Genomic DNA, 22,654 nt, shown 5'->3' on the forward strand with positions numbered 1-22,654 from the left:
TGATGAATTTTTTTTTAAAGAAAAAGGTCCTCACCTTCTCACTTTTCAGTTCCCTGTATTTGATTTTCAGGTTGTGAAAAGAAATCTTTGGCATTACGTGCTACCTCTGCTTCAACTACTGCTTCCAACACAAGGTCCGATCCCTTAACATTCTCTGCCATCACAACCACTGGTTATTATTCAAACATGTATATCTGAGATGAAAAGGAAAACTGTTTACAAATTCTCAGGAAACTCTAAGGCATGTTAAGTTATAACATAAAAATACTATATGTGTGTGTGTCTGAATAAAGGTTTGGGGAAATAGTTTAATGTGCAAGATTTTACATACTAAGCAATCAAGAATTGTATTCCTATGACGTGTGTTTAAGAGTATTACTGAGCAATCAGGAAATATTTCAAGAGTATTCCTATGATGCGTATTTAAGCCCATAGCTCAGCAAGTGGGAACTCAACAACCCCGAAAGAACCACCAACAATAGCGAATCAATTTCTTATAGGGAATCATGCACAACTAGACTAAAAGAAAGAGTAACACCTTTGTCGAACAACCATACAAGGGTATAAAAAATGGTTAGTAAACACAACCATTGATACAAAACCATAATATGTGCAGCACAGAAATTCTTGACCTCTATAACTCAAGATAATTTGGGAAATACAGAAAAGTAAGTGATTTACAAAAGAAAATTTAAGGATATGTTGTTCCCAAGCTATTGAAATGGGAATTTCATCCTGGTGCTCCCTATCATGTGCCCACATTTGGACGATAAAATAAATGATAACAAAACTAAGTTCTATAATCAAGAAGACTATTACCCTTGCGATTTGGTAGCATCCCAGTGCTTTCAGCTGAAATTGGGAGAACAATGAAAAGACCACTCTCATCATAAAGGTCATCTTTCTCTGCACTGCTTTTTAAAGTGCCAGTCTTCACAGTATCAGATTCAGCCAATTTTGCATATGCAGTTGCTTGACTATGAAAATTAGGTGCGGCGGAGGTTCTCAAAGTACTATCCTGTCAAAGATAGGTACAAGGAATTCAAGGCGATGCAAAGTTGGCCATTTATAAAAAGAAATCGTCTTATTGAAACCTTCATTACACTATTTATTGATTTCTGCTCCTCCTTGGACTTCTCAAGTGAAATGTTGGTTCCTAACAAGTTGACATATACACTGGTAATCATGAGAGAAGCATAACATTACTTGGAAATAATGTATGGCTGCTAAGAATACTACCACTGCTCAAAGGAGCCGGGTCTTGAATATTATCAATCAGCTTTCGAGTCATAGGACCCGGGTTCATAAGTGATATGCTTCGGACTTCATAACGAATCGACTCTAGCTGAGCCAATGCATCTTGAAGCTCTTTATGAACCTAAAGGTCAAGCAAGGGACATAAATTAACACAACGGCCTTTGGTTCAAGAACATTGAAGTTATCATTTACGGTGTTGTGCACAATGCATAGTTATCAATCAAGTACCTGGCGAGCTTGAGACTGCTGCATAACATTATCGAATTGGCCTCGAGCCAACTGAACATACCCGATGGACCGACCCGCTAACCTCCCTGCTGCTCTGGCAATTCTAGGCAAATCCTTTGGTCCTACAACCCATTACACATCAAACCCAGATCAATTTTTCAGTTTCTGTTTCCAGTAAAATTAGCAATCTTCGATAAACACCAAAATCTCAGATAACCCAGAAAAGCTTTGACCTTACCAAAGAAAAGTAAAAGAATTCTGAACCAATTTTGAGAATAATGCTGTAGCTATACACATAAGATATATATATATATAGAGAGAGAGAGAGAGAGAGAGAGAGAGAGAGAGAGAGTTTGTGTGTGTACCGACTAGAGCAGCTGTGGCACCGATCAAGAGGAAGAGCTCTCCGTACGAAATACCGAACATTTTGCCCCTTTAACTTTAATATCTAACCAGAAGAACATACAATGAAGAAAACAAGAAACAAAAATCCATCAATAGTTCAGAATACTGCGACGCAAAATCAAATACCTGTCAGGGAGGAGCTTCACCGGAGGGGAGATGGGATTGGGAAGTTACTGAGACGCCAATCTGTGTAGTAGTGCGGGCATCGTGGCTGTGGGGTGGGGCGGAGGTATAGTGAAGAAAGTGGAAAAATTGTGAGACGGGGGAATGAGAGATCCTCTTTGTGAGGATCAGGCATCCTTTTATCTGTGTTGATTGGTTGTGCGTTCAAAATTATTTTAAATTTTATATTTAAAATTAAAAATAAATAATATTTCATGAAAACTAGGGAAAGTGATCTTCTTTGGATCCATTTTATGGGAATTCCTACATTGTAGCTGTTCATCGTATATCGTACGGTTAGTTTGTATATCGTACGGTTAGTTTTCGTCAGGTATTATTTGTGTTTAATTTTAAATAAAAAAATCGAATAATTTTTTACCGCACAATACACGATAAATAAGATCTTCACAAAATAGATCCGGATGGGATCCAATTCAAAAAACTAGCGCTCAATTTTCCAAAATGTCAGCTTTTATCTAAAATCTTAAATATATTCAAAATCTGGCTTACCTTTAAGTTTAATAATCAAATAAACTAAAATACCAAAATCCTATTATATATTAGAGAACCTGACAGTAAAATCAAAAGGAAAATTTTATTTGAACTCATCTAACATCTTTCTACACCTAACTTACTCTCTTCACACATATATTTTTTAATTAAAGAATTAATATCTCTTTAAACCTAAATTTATTACCTAAACTACCATCTCAAACCCAATTCAAAATGTAAAGTTATTAAAAGTTATTAGTACACTCATTCCCCTTATAAAATAACATCTCTAACTTAATGTTTTTTTTTTCAAAGAGGCGTCCTTTGCCCCTATATAATTGCATATGACTAACATTTCCATGGCTGTTTTTTTTTTTTTTTTTGCTACCAAACCCATCCATAGACTTGGGATCCAGAGATCCTTCCACATATTTGAATTTGCCAGAGAAAGCAATGCAAGCTCTAGTTCAATCCATCACTTTGCCAGAAAAACATTTGACCTTGATACTTTGGATTTGGATGGAGACATGCCACCTGCTAATGAGTGGTCAAGGTTTATAAGGTTGGGCAATCGTTATTTGCACCAAGAATCAAGTTATATGTCTTTGCACTACTAATCAAAAGGCCTTGCAATGGTGTTTTGGGGGCAGACAGACGGCAGAGAAAAACAAATATAATATAATATAATAAGTATGAAATTTAATCCAAAGAAGAAGCAAATAAACAAACTATCCATAAATCGAGTCATACGTTGGAGGATTCAAAACTTCAAAATCAATATCCATCAATAAAAAAAAAGCTTGTTTTTCTCTATCAAAACTATTAGGGTTTTAGTCGGAATGGACGTAGGACAAACAAATGGTGATGCTAGGGTTTAATTATAATGCCTGGGTTTATTGAGAAATTTGAGTTTTATTATTAATTTCACTCTATACTTAATAGTAATTATGCAATAGGGTAAAATAGACAATTAACATTTAAAATTTAAGTTGGGTGTAGAAAGAAGTTACATGGGTTTAAATAAAATTTCCCAAATCAAAACCCTATTAGAAGAAGAATTAAAGTCCTACGTCTTATCTTTTATCTCACTTGTCTTTTTTTTTTAAATCTCAATCACCATATCATTTTAACAAGAATTATTGTTGATCATTTGTGTGCAAATTGCTTGTATAGTTTCTATGCAGATTTCTTTTTGTTGTTCAGTTATTCTTTTGTTTGAGCAATATGTATGTATATGCATGTGATTATGTAGGTATCGTTCATCGCAGTTTACTCATTTTATTTATATGATGTATCTCGTGTTGAAGTTGTGAATTTAGAGGAAAAGAGTTGTACATGCAGACAATTTGATCTTGACCAACTACCTTGCTCACATGCTTGTGTTGCATGTAGGTATTGATAAATTTCACGTTATCCTATGTGTTCTCATTATTATACTACAAATTTTTGGTCATATTGCGTATGCATAAGCTATTGGCTAGTTGGTGATTAGACTGATCAGATAGTAATTGATGATGTGCAGGAAAGAATTGTCCTTCCACCAATTACACGAAGAAGATATGGTAGGTGCAAAATGAAAAGAGGATCCCATCATGTGGATAAGAAAAATTTAACTCGGAAGTGTTCAAAATTTGATTTTTTGTACCATAGATTGGGACTCAATATGCCTCCTTATTACGCCCATGAACTCATGAAGTAAGTAAGAGGGGAGGGAAACCCTAGTTCTATAAAAGGGATCTCTCACCTTCACTTTAGAAGAATAGCAAACCCTAACCTCTCTAGTAACAAACCTCTATGTACAATGTAACTCTCAGTTTACATGGTGACAGTGAATCTACATAAATGTAGACGTAGCCCCAACTTTGAGTAAACCACGATATATCGTTGTGATCTTGTGTGTCTATGATTTACGATTGGATTTAAGTTGGTCCAAGATCAATCCGATTTTGTGCATCAACATGGTTCAAATGACCGTTGTTGAAAATCTTATTTCACTTCATCCTACTTTATAGAACTCTTTTTAAATTTGGAGTGTAGTGAGTAAATATTTTCTTTTGATCATTTTATTGTTTATTTTGGTTGTACTTGCAATCCTTTAAATTGAAGACAACTAAAGTTAATTTACTTTTATTTCTTTACTCTAGTAGTTCACTTTCTGCTATATGAATAAAGTATGTAACCATTCTAATATTTTGTGGGAACCATGCAAGAAAGGTTTCTTTGGTTATTTATTAAAAAATAAAATTGAGAAAAACCTTCTTCGTAAAAGAAAATGAGAAAAATATTAGTGAGATCAACACTTGATTATACATAGCACAAGAAGTTTTTTAGTCAATAACTCGTTATTCATGTAAATTGAGAGTATTTGTATCTATTTAAGTGAGATTTTTGATATATTTGAAAGTTAAAAAAAAAAAACATTTTTTAATTAAGGGCTAATTTTTTGCTATATTTGATCAATTCTCCTATTTAACGGGGATACTCTTTTGTCACCAAATTATCACGTGGCAAGCTACTGTTGGATGAATAATTCACCTTTCAAGCAAGTACCAACTAGCAATTATTAATTTATCGAATGATATCACTAAAACGATAAATTGGTCTTAAGAGAAAATCTCTCCTTCATAGCACGTAGTTATTATACCGAAATAATATGGTTGTCGAGAATTGACAAACGAAGAGATCTTGCACATACTTGTAAGTTATTGAGCATAAGAGACCTTACACATACATGTAAGTTGTTGAGCTTATTAAGTTACTTCTCATATTGCCAATTGATTTTAAGGTTCTATAACTCTCTTCGATGAATTTTATTTTATCATCGATTTGTTTCTTTCATTTCCCCTTCCCTTATCCTATTTTTTTTCTACTTTTGGTATTAAAATTGAAGAAAACTAAAACAAAAACTGGAAAAAGGCTCAAGCTTGATCGGTGCACGATGCTTGACGCGTTCTCCAAACTCCTGGTGTCGCATGCAATACAAGTACAACTGCGGTATGGCATTCAACGTGACCGCAAAGCATATAAAACTTGGACTTTAAGTATGGATGTCTCTTCTTAGCAAATCACATTTGTCACCTTTCTAGTTTGACCACTTTATCGTTTTAGACCTGAACATTTTAATTTGGCAATTTTAGCCATGTAATTTTTTTGGTAAGCATTCAAGCCCTTGGTTTTCTGTAGAATTATGACTCATTACATTGACGTGTGAAAATTATTACAATGCATATAGGGGTTATATTAATCTCTAATGAGGTAGGAATTTTACCGTATTACAATTAGAAATTGCATTCCTATATTACATGCTGCAATCACGGAGAGGATGTCGGAGCAATTAATTCTAGTCTAACTCCCCTGCAAACTGGATGAGCCGAATGAGACAAGTTTGAAACAAAGGAGACCATGACGAGGCTAATGAAGAGCTTTAGTGAAAAGATTGGCCGGTTGATCAAGTGATGGAATATAACAAAGACGATGACTAACAATAGCAACTTTTTCACGTACAAAGTGATAATCAAGCTGGATATAACGCGTGTGAGCATGATGAATTGGATTAGTTGCAAGGTAAGTGGCACTCAAATTATCATAATGCAGTAAAATAGGAGAAGTCATCCGAACCCCAAGTTCACTAAGAAGAAAGCAAACAGGCCCGCAATACGTCAAACCAAACCAAACCAAACTAGATGACTATAATCGCTAACGTTGAAATGGCAGGGCCTCAAGTGAAAAAGAAATCAAACTACAAGGACCAAACATAAAACTTATCCTTCATAAATATCATCGTAATCAACCAAACACAAACTTAAAAGAATACCAATCAACCAAAAAAATGAAAAACAAAGGGTCCTCATCATCTCAGATTCAACAACTACCTGGCCCTTTCACAACCACCACCTCATCATTCTCCATTGAATCCATTGAATCCTCAATCCAACGTCTCACAAGGAGCTGGCACAGAAGGCAACAATGGCAGAAGTTTCTCTGCAACAACTCCACACAGTTTCAAGACCTTAATGTTAATAGAGCACCATGGAGGACTCACTTGGCCAATTTCCTCGAGTCCAAACCAGTTCATACAATTTGTATTTCGTTGCTGATTACTGATCTCATTCTCACCATCCTCGAACTCTCCTCATCTTTATTTACCAAGTGCAACACAGCACCACCAAACAAGAGCAGTAGGACACAAGAAATCTGGTACCATTGGGTGGGGATTGCTATTCTCGCCCTGCTTTCGGCGAAGACGGTGGCTCAGGCTGTTGCGCTCGGCATGTCTACGTTTTTCAGGCGTCCCGGGTACATGGTCGACGGGGTTGTTTTGATGGGTGCGTTGGTGTTAGAAGAGTTTCTTGAGAGAAAAGGTGGCGGGCTGCTTGTTGTGGTCAGTTTGTGGCGTGTTGTTAGGGTGGTTGAGAGTGCTTTTGAGTTGAGTGATGAGGCCATTGAAGCACAGATTGCTAGTGTGGTGTGTCAGTTTGAGGTGCTGAGGGAGGAGAATAGGAGACTTGCTGAGACCATTGCTGAGAAGGACATGATTATCCAGAAGCTCCAGGAAGAATTAGAGCAATATGGTACTAGTCAATAGTCATGCTTCTTGGAACAATTCTTCACCTTATGATCACCGTTGTCAAAATTCCTGCCTAGCGCCGCCTAAGTCCCGCCTAGATGTTAGGTAGTTGGTCACTGTTACGATTAGTTTGTAGGCGTTTGAAAATTAAGAAAGAGCGCCTAGACTCGCTTAGGTGTCCGTCCAGCCTGCCCAAACTAGCCTAGGCACCCGCTAGGTCGCAACTTTCACTTAGATAGAAAATCAACAACTTTCATTTTGCATTTTATTTTTTCAATAAAATATAAGAGACTTGTTGAATACTTAGATGAACACTCATTATATACTTGTTCCCCATGTTTTCAATATGTTTTAGTATTTTATAATCTATATATTATTTTATTTTGCAACTTATGTATACAATTCTTTGTCTTTTAAGTATAAATACACACTTATTTATACAATATACAATAAATTTATTTAAATTTGCCTAGTCCGCCTAGGTCACAGCCTAGCTGTGTAGGTGCTAAGCCTTAACTCATCGCTCGACTAACACCTAACGTCTTTTAGAACTTTACTTATGATAAGGGGATGAAATTTGGCATAAAAGAATTGTTAATTTACAGTAGTAATGGAATTAACTTGGCCCTTTAAGATTAATGAGGAGTTACTCAGATTTTCGTGATTTCGTGCTCATGATCAAAACTCGCTGGCGATCATTTAGTCATCAAACTATATGAAAACATATGGACAAATTCGATAAAAAATACTCACATGTAAATTATTGGTGTCAGAATTTCTCACTGATCAGATGTGATTGATCTCATTCGTGTAAAAACATAGAAAGAGGAAGGGTCACTCAAACAAGAGCTAGGTAAGCAAGCGAGAATGAGAGTTTATAAAAGGCGAGACGAGGTTATTACGAACTGTTTATTTATTTTGTTAGAGCTCTTATTTTTTATTGACTTTTTGTAAATATGATATTTACAAATTAATTTATATTATAAACGGTTTTAATTATAAACACAAAGTTTTGTAAATCAATCTCAAAGTATCTTTGAGGAGGAACTCCTCTTTCATCTTAAGAGTCAAACCTTTCTCGTTTTTTATTCCGCTTAGGGGGATTTCGCTAGATCGCATGAACAACGACAATGCAACATGTATGGTATCAATCCTCATCTGGTCAATAATCCATCGAATAAGATATCTGAGGGTCACCAAGTAAGGTTCATTCCTTTTTTTGTTTTTCAACGATTCAAAGTTGTGTATAATTTATTTTATCAGTTTTAGATCATTATTACAAAAATTAAACATATTCAAAATTATTAAGATATTTTGAAGTAAAAAAAAAAATTAGACGAATATGGTGCTATAACAAAAATACCAAAATGACGATCATTTAACCATAAATCATGTTTTTGTTGTTCAATATCTTAATGGATGAAGTATTGAGTAAGAATAGGCTGAGATAAAAGTCAATCTGCATTTTAAATAACGTTTCTTTCCTTAAAAATTTCTCAAGTGGGCTACATGCGATCAAGATGGACACAATGTTAGATAGGAAATTATAAATCTAACCGCAGGGAGAAATTGGAGGTAATGAGCTAAAATTAAAGTCCGGGAGAAATTGGTCATGTCAACGAGAGACTTTTCACTGTGTCTGAAACACAGAGCTGAACATCACATATGTATGTCATTATATGATTGGAGGAATTCTTTTTTTTCAAGTGTCTTTCAAGGATGGTGTTTGAGGGGTGGAAAAAAAAATACCGAAAATTCCAAACCAATTAGAAAAATTTTTGATCCCAAACTGAAAAAATCCCAAATCGAAAATTCCGAAAATTTCAGTACCCAATCCTGAATTGATCCCGAAATTTCGGTATGGGAATCAGTCTCACACTTTCATTCGTTCGGTAATCCCGAACCGAACCAAAATAAATAAAAAAAATATCTAATTTTAAATATATATTTGGAATTGTAACAGCGGTTGGATTTGGTTGGGATTTAATATCAACCGTCGAATACAAATCAAAGTTCAAACCCTCGTAGAACTCAACTCGGTCACTCTCTCTCTCAGACAACCTCACCGCCCTCCTCGACCTCACCTCAGAATCCGGCCACACCCACATCACACAAGCAACTCACCTCTCTGATCTCTCTCTCTCGACTTCTCATTGCTTAGACCCTCACTGTGGAGGAGCCTTCCTTCATGGCACAGAGGCAGAGCCACGGCCACAGGCGCCGCTCACCTCTCTGATCTCTCTCGACTTCTTCATCCAGATTCCGGTGCACTGTGCACCGATTCTCCCCCAAATAAGGTAAATTTTGGAATTAATTTAGGGTTTGTGAAATCTAGATTAGGGTTTGTGAAATTTAGCACTTGGAACTGATATGGAGGTAGAAGATATGTAATGACTGAACGATAGTATTAGAAATTTTAGTGTTTCTACCCAACGTTTATAACTTTTTGCGGATATGTGATTTTCATTTGCTTTGGATAGATCAGAAGGATGAGTCTTTTTACGCTATAATTATCAATCTTGGTAATTTGATTCCTATTGGCAGCTGAATTATAAAGAGGAAATGGGGTGGAAGTTACGAGTTGGTTTGTTCTCAAATATAAGAAACAGGAAAGAAAGTCTATATGACTATGGAAACAACACCAATATATTGGTCTCTGTTCTTTAATTTCATTTCAAGCAGCTATTTTGAGAACTATTTATCCTATTGCAGTCATTTTGTTGTTCATTTGAAAGTCTATAAAACTACAAATATTAATGTCATTTAAATGAACTAAAATCAGGAGTGTTTTCTATGTATCCCTAATGTAGTGTGCCCGATTCTAATAGAAACTTGAGGAACCCCTTTAATTTTTCTACTAGAGTTGGAGACATTGTGTCTAGCACACCAAGCACATTTGGCTAAATAGATTGTGCACAAAACTACTACATCATTCTCTTTATCAAATAGTAGCAGGTGTGGTTTAAGAAAAGAACATGAATTATTACTTTGTTTTTCTTTTATTTGTATTTGATCGATTTTCTAATCTAATATATACTATGGGGAGGGGGATTCGAACTTGGGTGTAGAGGGGGAAGCATATTGTTGTAGCTAACTTTGACTACGGCCAAGTCTTCTATTACTTTGTTTGCTTTGAGTATGCCAAAAGTAGTCAAATGAGTCATATGTAAAATTACTAAGGTGCACCTTTGTGTGATGATTTAGGGAATTCTGCCATGGATTTTACCAGTGGATTGCTATCATAACTGAGAAGCCAGAAGCTGCCTCCTTTTACAGGAAAGAAGACGACGTTGTGAATAAATCACAGGTAATAACAAGTTATTCAAATTTTTTTTTCTGTCTCCTGTGGTAATGGGGAGGCATCTCACATATTTGAAATTTGTTTGGGCATACATCACAGTCACAGCCAGTCAGCCTTATCTTGAAAGAATTATATAGAGATAATAATAATAAAAGCAAATCTAACAGTGTGGAAACGGCATTGATATTAATCGATTAATAATCTTTCCTTTATTTGAATTTCAATATAAAAGGTTAAATTTTAGCTCAAAAGCCCAAGACTATTTTGGGATTCCCAAAAATTTGGCTTGGGATTGGTCTTGAAATTGGGATTCCCGAAAACTTCGGTTTGCGAATTGGGACAAGGGTTTCGGTTCGGTATCCCATACCGAACCAGCCCTTTCACCTAGTGTTCTGGAGCCGAAAACACTGAAAAATCACTTGACCTTCTAAGTTCGGAAGAAAAATCGACAAATAGGTGTTTACAAATATGTATAGGGTGCTAGTCCCCCTCTTCACTATTGCTGATTTGCTAGAGAGAAAAAAAGGTAGAGTATACAGAAACTTGTGGCTTCATTCCTCTGCATCGTTTCCTTCTTCCGTCTTGCTCCAGTTTGAATCGACGCGCACCCCTTCCTTCACCACAATGTTCTTCCACATCGTTCTAAACCCAAAACCCAGACCGCTGTCTGCTCATCCAAAACCCAGACAGCCACCGCCACCACTTTATCCACCACCACGTTTTACAAGTTCCTCTTGACTGAAGGTAGGCGAAAATTGCCCTCTTCATCTCCTCAAGTAAATTTGATTATCCCCCAATTTTTCTTGGTTTCAAATTTATATCGATTGCTGGGGTTTTGGAAGGGTTTATGGGTTTGGGTTATTTTCATATTATTTTGGGAGTTTGCTGACTTGAGGTAGAGCTTTTGTAGACAGATATTGGCTCTCTGGGCAAAGTTCTTGCCCTTCCAAAATGTTGAGGAGGTCATTGAAACTAAACTAATTGATTAAGTTAAAAAAATTTATAATCTTTTAAAACACTATTTGATAATTTTGGCATTTGTTGCAGTTGATTTTTTTTTTGCAAATTTTGGAACGACGAGATGGGCTGTAAGCTGTGGGTTTGAATGATATTTTCTTTGGCATATCGCTGTGGTCGGAACCTGGTTGCTTTTCATCTGAATATTATTACGTTTTCAAGTCATATCTTATGCGATTGGTCGTGTCTGTACTTTAGTACACGGTATGACTAAGTGAACATAATGGCAGGAAGAAGACTATGGTGATCCTTTTTAGATGGAACATGTTAATTTGCAGTCTTCTGTGAAGATTATCTGTATTTGCAACGTTCTGTGAAGACTATTTGTGTTGCTATTGTTTCCTAGAATGTTTTTGCATGTTAATGCTCTCATATTGTTTTAGAATATTCTGTCATGATGTTATCTTCCTAGAAAATTAGGAATGTGTATTAGTTTTTTTAGTCATTGATATCTGCTTTTTTTGGTTGTACATAGAACTCTTAACGTAGAGTTAGCAAAATGCAGGTGCAAACTGAACGGCTAATCAATGTGGGAAACTTTTTGGAAATGTATAACTCTAACTTAGAAATCTCCCCTTTGGATTGCACATATGCTCTTGATGTAAAGTAAATAGAATGTTAATGTAACTTAAAAGACTTATTTTACCATGTTGTTTTAGCTGTTCTGTTAATTTTTGAATTATTTAGATGAATGTATTGATTTGTGCTTGGGAGCAGCCTCTCCATAAATGGGGGTAAGACTAGCCGACATTCACCTCTCCCAGACCCTGCGTAAAGCGGGAGCCTTGTGCACTGGGTACGACCTTTTTTTTTTTTAATGTATTGATTTGTGGTTTTATGGGATTTTCAGAAGTAAAATATGTATTATGTGTATTGCGATATATATGTTTGTGAAAGCAGTTAAGCTGTTGGTAGCTTTTGATATCAATTCATTATTATGTGTTGTTATCCAAACTTTGTCTCCTTTTTTGGAAATGATTTATAGTTGCTGTAAACTATGAATTTAAAACCCTAAAAAATTCACCAATTTTGCAGAAGCGTTTGGAGGGACTTTTGAAATGATTGATCGATCCATCAATCAATCAACAGTGGACATGAACATAATCCCAGAGGAATGGAAATCTCTCTTCCCAATCTCATCAGTCTTCAAGCCTCCTCTCCTCCTCTCAAACCCTTCACTTAAACCCATCCTCGGTCCCCTCATCTTCAACCCTAAACCCAACTCCGCCGCCGTCCTCTTCTCTTCCTCCTGCTTTCTCCCCCATCTCCCTCCTCTGCCCCACCTCTCTCTCCCCCGTTTCCTCCTCACCTCCTCCCCGGACTCTGCCCCTCTTCCCTCCACCTCCCATTCCATCGCCTCTCTATTGGGCCCCCACAACCACAAACACGACGTCGTCTCTTCCCTCCTCCACAACCGCCTTGAGGTCCTCCAGTGCCCGCAGATTAAGACCATTGTTGTGTTCTTCCCCACCGGCCAGAACTCTGACCAAGTTGGGTTCTTGCAGTTGGTACTAAAAGATTCGACCTTTGGTGTCAAAGCTGATGAAAGCGGCGAGGTTTTGGGTTTGAGGGGTCCGTCCAATTACCGGATTTCGAGGATTTCGGTGAACCCGGTTCCTGGGTTTTCAAGTTCAAGAGGTAACGATTCTTCTGTTACAATTGGGTATTTGTTGGCTTCTACTTTGTACTCTGTCCAGTGGTTTACTGTAAAGGTTGGAGATACGAGTTTGAATTTGGGTAATAAAGTTAGTTTAAGTTACTTGGGCAGTAAGGTTTTCAAGACTTGCTGTGTTGTACATGCCTCTTGGAGTCCACATTTACAGGAAGAGAGTGTGGTTTTGTTAGAAAATGGTGCTTTGTTTTTGTTTGATTTGGAGTCTCGTCCGAAAACCCATAATTTTAAGTTTAAGGGGACCAGATTGAAAGTAGTATGGGATAATGGCGATGTTTCGAGTACTTCAAGAAATTATAGGTGGTTGAGTTGTGAATTCAGTTGGCATCCTAGAGTTTTGATCGTTGCGCGTTCGGATGCAGTTTTCTTAGTTGATTTGAGGTCCCGTGAATGTAGTGTGACTTGTTTGATGAAGGTTGAAATGTTACATATGTATGTCCCGGTTGAAAAGGAGCAGTTCCTTGTGCTTTCAAGGACTGCTTCTGATGATTTTCACTTTGTTTTAGCTTCTGACACGTTGTTACTTCTTTGTGACTTGCGCAAACCATTGATGCCGGTGTTGCAATGGGCTCATGGCCTTGATAAACCAAGCCATCTTGATGTTTTTAGACTGTCAGAATTGAGGTCACACTCGAGGGAGGACATGTATAAGTGGGCTTCTGACTCGGGTTTTTGCATTGTGATGGGGTCATTTTGGAATTGTCAGTTTAATACCTTTTGCTATGGCCCTTCCCTCCCAACTCCAATAGGATCAGTTGCTTCCAAAGTAGCAGAACTTCGGAAGTCATTTTATGCATGGGAGCTACCTTCAGATGTTTTACTGCCGGGCCATGAGTGCCATTGTGGAAACTGTATATTAAGAGAAGAGTTTGTAAAAGACGCTCTTCCTGAATGGGTTGATTGGCAACAGAAGAAAGAAATAGTTTTGGGTTTTGGCATTGTAAACAAAGAATTGTCTTCTCTGCTTTCTGAGCCAGATGAATTCGGTGGTTTTACATTGATCAGGCTTATGTCCTCGGGGAAGCTAGAATTACAGAGATACCGTGCATCGTGGGATCCTGTAAAAAAGGTGGAAGAATCGCATGGGGAATCGTTGTATTTTAAGGATTATTTTCTGGATTCCCTAGCTGATGAGGAATACAAATTCCCTAGGAGATTTAAGTACCTTAAACTGGACTACCTCTGTGCTTATCTAAATGATAAGCTTGATGAAGTCTTAGATACCAAAATGAAAGTTCCCTCTAAGATTGTTCAAGGGACGGAACTTTTTAGCCCAGAATACCATGAGCTTTTATGTAAAAAGTTACGGGCTTGTGGCTTTGGTCAGTTTAGATCATGTCCTGCAGTCACAAGTGTTTTAAATGACATCAGCTTGCCAACAAGCATACATGAAGTTGTTTTGAAGAGATTGTGGTCAGAATTGCCAATGGAACTTCTGCAACTGGCCTTTTCTAACTACCCTGAAATCCTTGAAGTGCTTGTGGACGAAAAGAGGTCGGCTTTGGAATTCTCTGCCGTACCGGACCAATCCCAGTTGCCTCCTTTTATTTTAAGGAAGCCTTCATGCCGCAGCAGTAAGTGGTCACAGAAAGTTAAACCCAGTGATGCCCTTGTCGGTCCAGTTCTTCCCCTTCCTATATTGCTTACACTTCATGAACTTCGCAATGGGTGTCTGAATTCGCAAGATGAACAGTCAGGTAAATTTTCAGTAGAGGCAGAAATTAGTCGCGGCTGTAATGAGATCATGCAGGTCGCCAGTGAAATGACTGTTTCTAAACCGGACCCTGGGATTGTCGATGAACAAGCAGGCTCCCTTGCTAATGCTGGAGAAGAGACATGGAGATGCACTCAAAAACCGAAACCTTTCTTTTCATACCACCCAGTTGCAGGTACGGGATCTCCAATGGACCATATACGGGGCAAATCTGTCTTCAAGGACGACAGATTTGACACCGTAATTTCTAAAGTGTCTGAGAAGAAGCCCGCTCCCAGCGGTAGTGAGGATAACGTCGGACTGGAACTGTTTGATGATCTTTGTCCAGTAGAGTTGAAGTTTGATGCATCTGACATGAAGTTTAAGCAGAAGGAATTGACTGCATACAATGTATTGAAGAAACAATTCGTAGAATGGCAAAACCGTTTTGACTTGTACAAAGAATCCTGCTCCCATATTGAATCAAATAGCTAATACATTACTCTTGAATTTTTCCTGTGTTCCTGCAATTTTTTTTCTTTCCATTTCTTAAAACCTCCGTTGTCGACTTGTTCTCACTGTAATTAGTTTTAGATTAACGACGAGTGGAAGAACGCAGGCGGATGTTATCGATACGAGTAAAATTTCACTTGTACAAGATGAATTGAGAAGTAGATTTAAGAGGAAAAGAAAGATACAATTCTTATATATCCGTACAATTGCCAAAAAAAAAACGGTAGTTTCAAGCAAACGCAAGATTTCACACATATGCGTCCATGGCCACGAGAAGGGCGGCCGGGCCGGGGTGGGGTGGGGAGGGTGGGGGAGGCTCGCTCAACGACGAGAACAATGATATGCAATTTGCCTTCTGCACTTCTGCATTTTGGTCTCCGCTCTTTGCGAGGCCTTTTGATTTTCATGCACTCGTTGTTATCCATTACGCGAGCTTTTCCAGCATTATCTGCTGAGCTTCAGCTTCACTTCCGATATTGGTTTAACTCGTCGTGTCCTTGAATTTGACTCCTTGCAAGCTGATTGTTTTGCGTTGGATTGTAATGTCGTATGGTGAAGGAGATTTACATGCTCTTTTCATGGTTTCGTTCTAATTCCTTGCAGTTTCGTCCTTTTAACTTTTACCCGAGCAGCTCATATGGTTTATCAGCTTTCCTTCTTGTATCAAGCGGAGAATCAATAACAATCCTAAGAAAAATCTTGTATACAGAAACCCTATTAATCATTTACGTTCAGCTCAAACATGCAGTAGCTCCTTAACTTGTCGTACAATATTCATATTAAAAGTTCAGCAGTCGGAGTAGCGTGCATTCACAGAATCACAGTAAATGTGGATTAGTTCATTGTAATGTTTGTTATAGAAAGACATTAGAGAATCAGTATGTTGGTGTTGGCAACGTCACTAGTAATCGAGGGGGCAATCGTTAGCCTCGCCTCCTTTGGTTCTGCTCCTAAATTAAGCTCAAAGATCCGAGTGTAAGTGCATAACAACCACCCCTTTGTTATAACATTTTGTCACACACGTAAATATTCCAACACTTCACACACTCCCCGCGGATGCAGTTTCATTTTTGTACCTTCTTACAAATTACTGTACTACTTGGGATGAAGAGTAGGGAACGGTTGACAGACTCGAATATCAAGATTCTATACATAGTACCCGTTTCATCTTCTGGTAATCGTTCATCCGAAAGCTGAAAGTTAGAGTAGGTTTGGGGGAAGACATAATGTGGGCACTTGTCAACCACATATATGTAATGTAGGTGTATATATGCCTCAAGAGAGGAGATCTTAGCCTTCTGCAGTTGAGAGAAGTCAGTTTCATCTGAGGAGGATACACCAAAGTTGCCGCGGCATCCCTTGTTCCTTCCTAGCTCTATTAGTCTCATATCTGTTAAACTTTTTTCCGATGTACGGTGGGTACCCATACTATTGACAGCCTTCTCATTTCAGCTTCACCGCACGCAAATATTGCACAGATATGTCATGCCGATGTATCTCTTAACTGAGATCCGGGGCTACAGATCATCCATCAGCAAATGCATGCATTTGTCCAACAAATTTTGCTATGCAATACGCAAGGGCCACCAGTGGACATCGAATGGAACCTTACGATCGATGACAAGTTTGAAGATGAAACGTGATGGGCATGCGCTTCATCATACGCAGAACGGATGGAGGAGAATATATATCAAACGCGCTAGCAGCTTGTCGCCTGTATATTCATGGATGTGGGATGGATGAAATTTTTGTGGTTGGTCAGGATTCAGGTACCAAAAGAAAGAAAAAATCGTAACGCAAATGCGAATGCCTGAGCAAGCATGCGATCAACAGGCTACAGATATTACAAGCTGAGACATAACTGCAAACTTAAAACAACAAAACAAACAAGAACTCCTGATGCAAACATACAAGTAAATTTAAAGCTCTGCTCTCACAAGTCAGAACAGTCACAACCATAGATTTCTCAGATCGATTTCTCTCTACCTATCCAAGTGATGGCATGTCAATGGCATGCATTATTCAGTATTATTTGGTTGTAATCTTATGCAGAAATGTGGTTTCCAATCAATATTGTGCAGAAATCTGCAGATGCATGCTCTTTCCCTTGCATGTATGTCCTTCAAAATCTAAATTTCTTTTTCTCCAATGGATCCGTGGAGACATTCTTCCGTGCTGACAACCGGACCGCATGGTCATCCAACAGCACGCATAAAACACCTCACTTCCCATATTTTGGTCTCGCCCGCCCTCCGGTCCACGCCCTTGTGCCGGGTGGCCACATACGCCGTTCGGACTGAAGAATTTCTCCACTTGAGGAGGCTAGGACAAGTTAGGCTGAACCCATTTCTGGGTGCCCCTATATGGTCAACCAACCCTCGGTCTGTCTTCTCGTTTATTTTATTTTTCCAGGATAAGGAAAGAAAAAAAAAAGAAGCCCCAAATAAGGAAAAAAAAGAGGAAAATAACTACAAGTAGTGCCTCTTCGACCTTCTTCTTCTACTTCGTCTCCTTCTCTCTCTCTCTCTCCGTTTCTCTCTCTCTCCCTCTCTCTCTCCGTTTCTCTCTCTCTCTCTCTCTCTCAAAGTCGACTCACAAGGAAACAATCTCAGTCCATTCAAATTTCTCTTCCAATTTCCATCTGTAACATTCTTCAGATTTCCCAGAAACAGAAATGGTTCTTGCACAACTGTTCTGTAGACATCTCTCTCTATTAAATTCTTCCGTGCCATCCATTTTTCCACATATGTTCATCTCCTTCTCTTGAGCCACACACACACCCTTTCCATTCCAAATTCCAAACCCTTTTGAGCTTAATCACCGTTGTTTTTCCTCTGTAATTTCCAACCCAATGTTACACATTTCTCTCCCTTTTCTTATTTCGTCTCATTAATTTAATTAATTATCGACAACACTCCTTGTACTCTCCTCAACCCCACCTCACCAGCTGTGGCTTAATTTGCGCTTTATTTTTCTCAATCCTCGATCGTTTCTTTGGCTCAAAGGGTTCTTGGGTTGCTTTGGATCTAATTCTTGTTCCATTATCCCATATTGCTCCATAAATTTGAAGTGGGTTTGTTTTGTTTGTGCCTAATATTAACATTTTGATTGGTCACTCATGCTTGAATCTCAGCTGAAAAACCCAGCTCGGGCTGGGACTGGGGTTTCACAATCTCTGCAGAAACAAGTAGCTCCAAATGATAACCCCGGTCAACCAGAATCGCCCTTCTCCATAAGGTGATTGTTCTTCCCATCTATAATTTATTTGTGGGTTTCTTTTTATGGAATATATGAAGCATGATTCTGAAAATAATGCTCCTGGGGAATGGGTTGAATATTGTTACACTTGTGAACAAATTTCGGTTCTCGTCTATGCTGTGTATATTTATCAGAACTTTCACTGTAATTGGTATTTCATTTCAAGTTGGTTTCCATTTGTATATTACTTTGTTCCTTTCTGGGTGAAATTTTTGAGGCTGAAGTTCGTTTCAAATTTTCATTCACCTTGTGTGTAATAGTAACATATGCATGTTAATGAAATGAGTTGCATGTCAAAGTTATTTGCTCAAAAAAGTCAACTAGGTAGACGTCGTTTGTAACTATTTTAATTTGATTTTGCAGACAGTATGTTCTTGATTGTCGCCAGAAAGATGTATTTTCTAACTGGCCATTTCCAGAGAAATACTTGCAAATTTGTCTCGACCATGGTATTAGTGATGCGTTGCCGCCCTTTGAATCCCATACTTCAGCTATCAAATCGATTAGGGGAGCGGTAGGTTTGAATTGTACTCAACAAGATGATAACAATGCTGTTGACTTTGAAAGCGGAGTACCAGATATCATTGAGGAGACTGAAGATGGGAGTAAACTATACTCTGACAATGAGGAAGCAATATCAAAACTTTCAAATCAGCACTGCCATTTCTCTCCTTCAAATAGTAGTCGTGAGCGTGAAGAAAACAAGGCGGACTTTAGTTCCCACATATCATCCAATAGCATAGTTTCAACTGATCAACCTTCAACTACAATACCAAGTTCACACCTTAATGTTGTTGAGTGCAATGAAACTTTGACTTCTTCTAGGAAGCCAAGGCATATGAAAAAACGACACAGGGGTAAGCATAAGAAGAGGTCGATGGGGAATATCTTAGATGTAGCCAAGCCTTGTACACCGGAGGATCTCCTTAGAATTAAAAGATTGTGCTGTGTTTCAAGCGTACCTCTTGTGAAGGGGGGTGAAGCAATTGAGAATTTGATCGATGCTAAGCAAGATTGCAACTCTGATCTAACCAAGGATAACTCGAGTGAAAAGCTTGAGAGAGATGGTAGTGAAGCAGCGAATCTCAGCATGCAGTCCAGCAAAAAATTTGTAGTGAAGTTCACGTTTAGCGGTTGCAAATCGAATGTCTGAAACATATATTAAAAATATCGCACATTCTATGAGGTAAGTCTCAGCTTCATTATCTTTCTCCCTTTATTGACTATCTATGCTCATAAGTTTGAAAGATTTTAGTTACACTTGATTTGATTGCATCTGCATGCACCCATTCATAGTCGTACAGTTTATAAAATGGTCTGAAACGAGAAATGTCTGATTTGATATTTCATTTCAAAAACTGTGTTCCTAGATTGTTAACTAATACATCTTCCTATAAACAAAAACAATAATGATACAGCTAACACCGATAAGCACTCTCAAAGCATGTATATTTTCCGGCTTTCCCCTTGAAAGCTAACACCGATAAGCATTCTCAAATCATGTACGTTTTCCAGCTTTCCCTTTGAATATTGTGAAATTCTTGTTTGTCAGACTTCATATTTTCACTTTAGTTATAGTAGTTCCAAACTCATTAGCTCTGCTGTAAGTCATGTTTTCTGTCAACTTATGCAGGTTTGTCCTTCATGGCTTAGATCTCTGTGCAAGAAAAAGGATATCGTCAAAATTTATTCTTTTAGTATAGTTTAGTTAGAAAGTCGAGCACCATGAACTTCTCAGTTGGGTGTGACGTACGTTGTTTAAAGGATGCCTGCTCGACGGTGGGGTGCATCCAGCTGTTTATCTCAAACCATATCCAAGCTAAGGAAAACACATATGGCCTCTTGCATTTCCAGCCAAGATTCAGATTTCCTCCGGAGAGCAAGCCACAAAATATTGCCGTATGATGCCAACTTATTCATCGTTGTGTTCCACAGGCTTGAGATAGCTGAGTGGTCATGGTCATCTTTTCAAGTCATTTTCTTTCCTTGATGAATGCCACCGAGCTAATGCACCTGTTGTGACACGTCAGAAACCTAAACTTGCTCACACGAAATGTCCTTCTATGACTCGACTATAACTCAACAAAGTAGATGGTTCCATTGCCCTCAAGCAGTAAACAATCTTATTGACGAGACAATGTTACCGTAGCAGTTTCTTCTTTTATTTTCTTTTGAGTGGATTCCCAGAGAATGTACTTGTACTAGGGTTGCTCACTCTTTGATTATAATTTTTGTGAAGAATACAACTTATTGGATATTGCTTGCCTAAAAAATCATCACCTGTGAATAATGTGACGTTGAACTTCTTTTATTTCTTATTTGGACTGTTGGCACAGTCGGATGTTGAGAAATACTGAATGAAGTAGCAAAGATATGTTTCTATTAATGGCAAGACCATGGTAACCGTTGGTGTCTAGGACTGGACTGGTATGGTATATCTCGCTATATTTGAACTATGTTGAAGGAAGAAATGAAAAACAAATTGTGTCTAACTTGAAGGTAGAAGATAGATTGTCGACCAAGGAAACTTATTCCTTCAAATCCCCCCAAAATGTTAGGATGATAACTTAAAAGGGATAAGTTTCATTCATGTCTAATCCCGTTCTAATCCTGTCAAAATGAAAAACAAATTGTGTCTAACTTGAAGGTAGAAGATAGATTGTCGACCAAGGAAACTTATTCCTTCAAATCCTCCCAAAATGTTAGGATGATAACTTAAAAGGGATAAGTTTCATTCATGTCTAATCCCGTTCTAATCCTGTCAAAATGAAAAGTCATTCACCTCTACAATCCTAGGCACCAGACGAGCCCTACACTTTTTTTTTTTTTTTAACTTGAATTACTATTCCCAATAGTTCTAAGTTTAGTTTCTCAGAATAATAAAGAGAAGTAATTGAAATTGAAAGGCTCTCATGTGCCTACCAACTTCCTTGAAATTTTGGATTTCCTTTGCATCACATGACTTATGTTAAGAATCACCAAAACCTTCCAAGTTTCTCTTATATATCAAGAGTTAAGAATCTAGCTTCATCAGTTGTAATCCAGAAGATGAGACGTTGAATAAGTTTTCCTCCTACCCTTCTCTTTCGTTCTTCTGGGTCAAATGGTTCTTGGGTACTGCTGCTGAATTTGCTAATAATTTTATGAACCATTTGGCCTCATGCGTTCTTGTTCCGCAATAGGTACTGCTGCAATGGCTACAATTTTAACTGGTTTTGTTTCTGTTGCAGTGCTTGTTCATTTATTAATTTATCGCTATGGTCTATGCTGGGGTTTCGCAATATCTGCAGAAAAACAAATATATAGCTGCAAAAAATATTCATGGTGAACCAGAATGAAGTCCTTTTTCCATAAGTTGATTGATATCCTTTCTCTCCTCCTCTCATGTTTGCACTCTAAATTTCTATTTAACGCACTATTTTCTGGGACCTTTTCTGGTAGAAATACATTTTGTTATACCTTATCTTGGACATTTTGTTTTCTTGAAATGTTACATTAAGAACAGTTTCGGAGTAAAATAAACTTCTAGGTTATGCTTGATACGGACTTATTTTGGGATCGATCATAGGTTTATTTTTTGTTAAATAATGAGTTGCAATGCATTCCTCGAACAATCAACAAGCTTCCTCTCATTTCTACCTATTTCCATAGCAGGCAGTAGGTACGCCGGCCCTTGCTTAGAGGTGTCTTTTTCTAACTGCCTGTTTCCGGAGAAAACTCGCAAATTTTTCTCAAGCCCAGCACTGTATAATGAGGTGTTGCCGGCCCTTTAATCCCATAATTCAGCTATGCAATCACTCCAAGGAGTACTTGTACGTGTAAATTGTCCTCAATAAGATGATAAAAATGTTGATCATCTTGAGTACAAGTTACTAGATACCGTTGAGCAGGAGAAAAATTAGATGAGTGCAAACTATACGCTGATGAGGAACCAGTATCGGAACTTTCAGTTCAACATTGCCATTTATCTTCTTGAAATATAGTAGTCGTACAAATTAAGAAAACACGAATGGCTCTAGTCCCTCCATGCAGCTTCCATATCATAGTTCCCACAGATGAGCATTCAACTTACTACCATACCAACTTCAC

The 22,654-nt window shown here is 37.9% G+C and overlaps 4 protein-coding genes across 17 annotated transcripts in view; 3 read left to right on the forward strand and 1 right to left on the reverse strand.

The window, feature by feature from the left end:
• Positions 1–2,189, reverse strand: part of LOC103400700 (uncharacterized) — a 21,627-nt gene extending 19,438 nt beyond the window's left edge. For 3 of the 10 annotated variants that reach the window (XM_070819867.1, XM_070819866.1, XM_070819868.1), the window contains exons 1-7: positions 2,017–2,170; positions 1,851–1,933; positions 1,486–1,607; positions 1,240–1,378; positions 1,095–1,156; positions 820–1,018; positions 35–154 (exon numbers count right to left, since the gene is read on the reverse strand). In XM_070819867.1, coding sequence (XP_070675968.1) covers positions 39–154; positions 820–1,018; positions 1,095–1,156; positions 1,240–1,378; positions 1,486–1,607; positions 1,851–1,911 — 699 coding nt within the window. In that variant the 5' untranslated portion in view covers positions 1,912–1,933; positions 2,017–2,170 and the 3' untranslated portion in view covers positions 35–38. Of the gene's footprint in view, positions 155–819; positions 1,019–1,094; positions 1,157–1,239; positions 1,379–1,485; positions 1,608–1,850; positions 1,934–2,016 lie in introns of all 10 variants that reach the window. The other 7 variants (XM_070819870.1, XM_070819869.1, XM_070819871.1 and 4 more) reach the window with 6 other exon arrangements.
• Positions 2,190–6,359: 4,170 nt separating this feature from the next.
• LOC114824318 (uncharacterized) lies at positions 6,360–7,508 on the forward strand. The gene has a single exon (XM_029100840.2). The coding sequence runs from the start codon at positions 6,374–6,376 to the stop codon at positions 7,127–7,129; it is 756 nt and encodes a 251-aa protein (XP_028956673.1). The 5' UTR covers positions 6,360–6,373; the 3' UTR covers positions 7,130–7,508.
• Positions 7,509–9,085: 1,577 nt separating this feature from the next.
• LOC114824319 (uncharacterized) lies at positions 9,086–15,304 on the forward strand. 4 transcript variants are annotated; one of them, XM_029100842.2, is made up of 4 exons: positions 9,086–9,408; positions 10,316–10,418; positions 11,460–12,225; positions 12,465–15,304. In XM_029100842.2, exon 4 carries the CDS (start codon positions 12,488–12,490, stop codon positions 15,287–15,289), a length of 2,802 nt encoding a protein of 933 aa, XP_028956675.1. In that variant the 5' UTR covers positions 9,086–9,408; positions 10,316–10,418; positions 11,460–12,225; positions 12,465–12,487; the 3' UTR covers positions 15,290–15,304. The 4 variants fall into 4 exon arrangements, with proteins under 4 accessions (XP_028956675.1, XP_028956674.1, XP_070675975.1 ...); XM_070819874.1 differs by having other exon boundaries at positions 9,128–9,408; positions 12,147–12,225; XM_029100841.2 differs by lacking the exon at positions 11,460–12,225 and having other exon boundaries at positions 9,123–9,408.
• A 2,396-nt stretch (positions 15,305–17,700) lies between these two features.
• On the forward strand, positions 17,701–20,951 carry LOC114824320 (uncharacterized). 2 transcript variants are annotated; one of them, XR_003772524.2, is made up of 4 exons: positions 17,798–18,544; positions 18,929–19,751; positions 19,984–20,067; positions 20,199–20,916. XR_003772524.2 is itself a non-coding variant. In XM_029100846.2 (3 exons), the coding sequence occupies exons 1-2, from the start codon at positions 18,426–18,428 to the stop codon at positions 19,716–19,718; spliced, it is 909 nt and encodes a 302-aa protein (XP_028956679.1). In that variant the 5' UTR covers positions 17,701–18,425; the 3' UTR covers positions 19,719–19,751; positions 20,199–20,951. The 2 variants fall into 2 exon arrangements, 1 of the variants encoding a protein (XP_028956679.1); XM_029100846.2 differs by lacking the exon at positions 19,984–20,067 and having other exon boundaries at positions 17,701–18,544; positions 20,199–20,951.
• Positions 20,952–22,654: the final 1,703 nt, after the last annotated feature.

Source organism: Malus domestica, chromosome 04 (genome assembly GCF_042453785.1).
Source record: "Malus domestica chromosome 04, GDT2T_hap1".
Taxonomy (NCBI): Eukaryota; Viridiplantae; Streptophyta; class Magnoliopsida; order Rosales; family Rosaceae; genus Malus; species Malus domestica.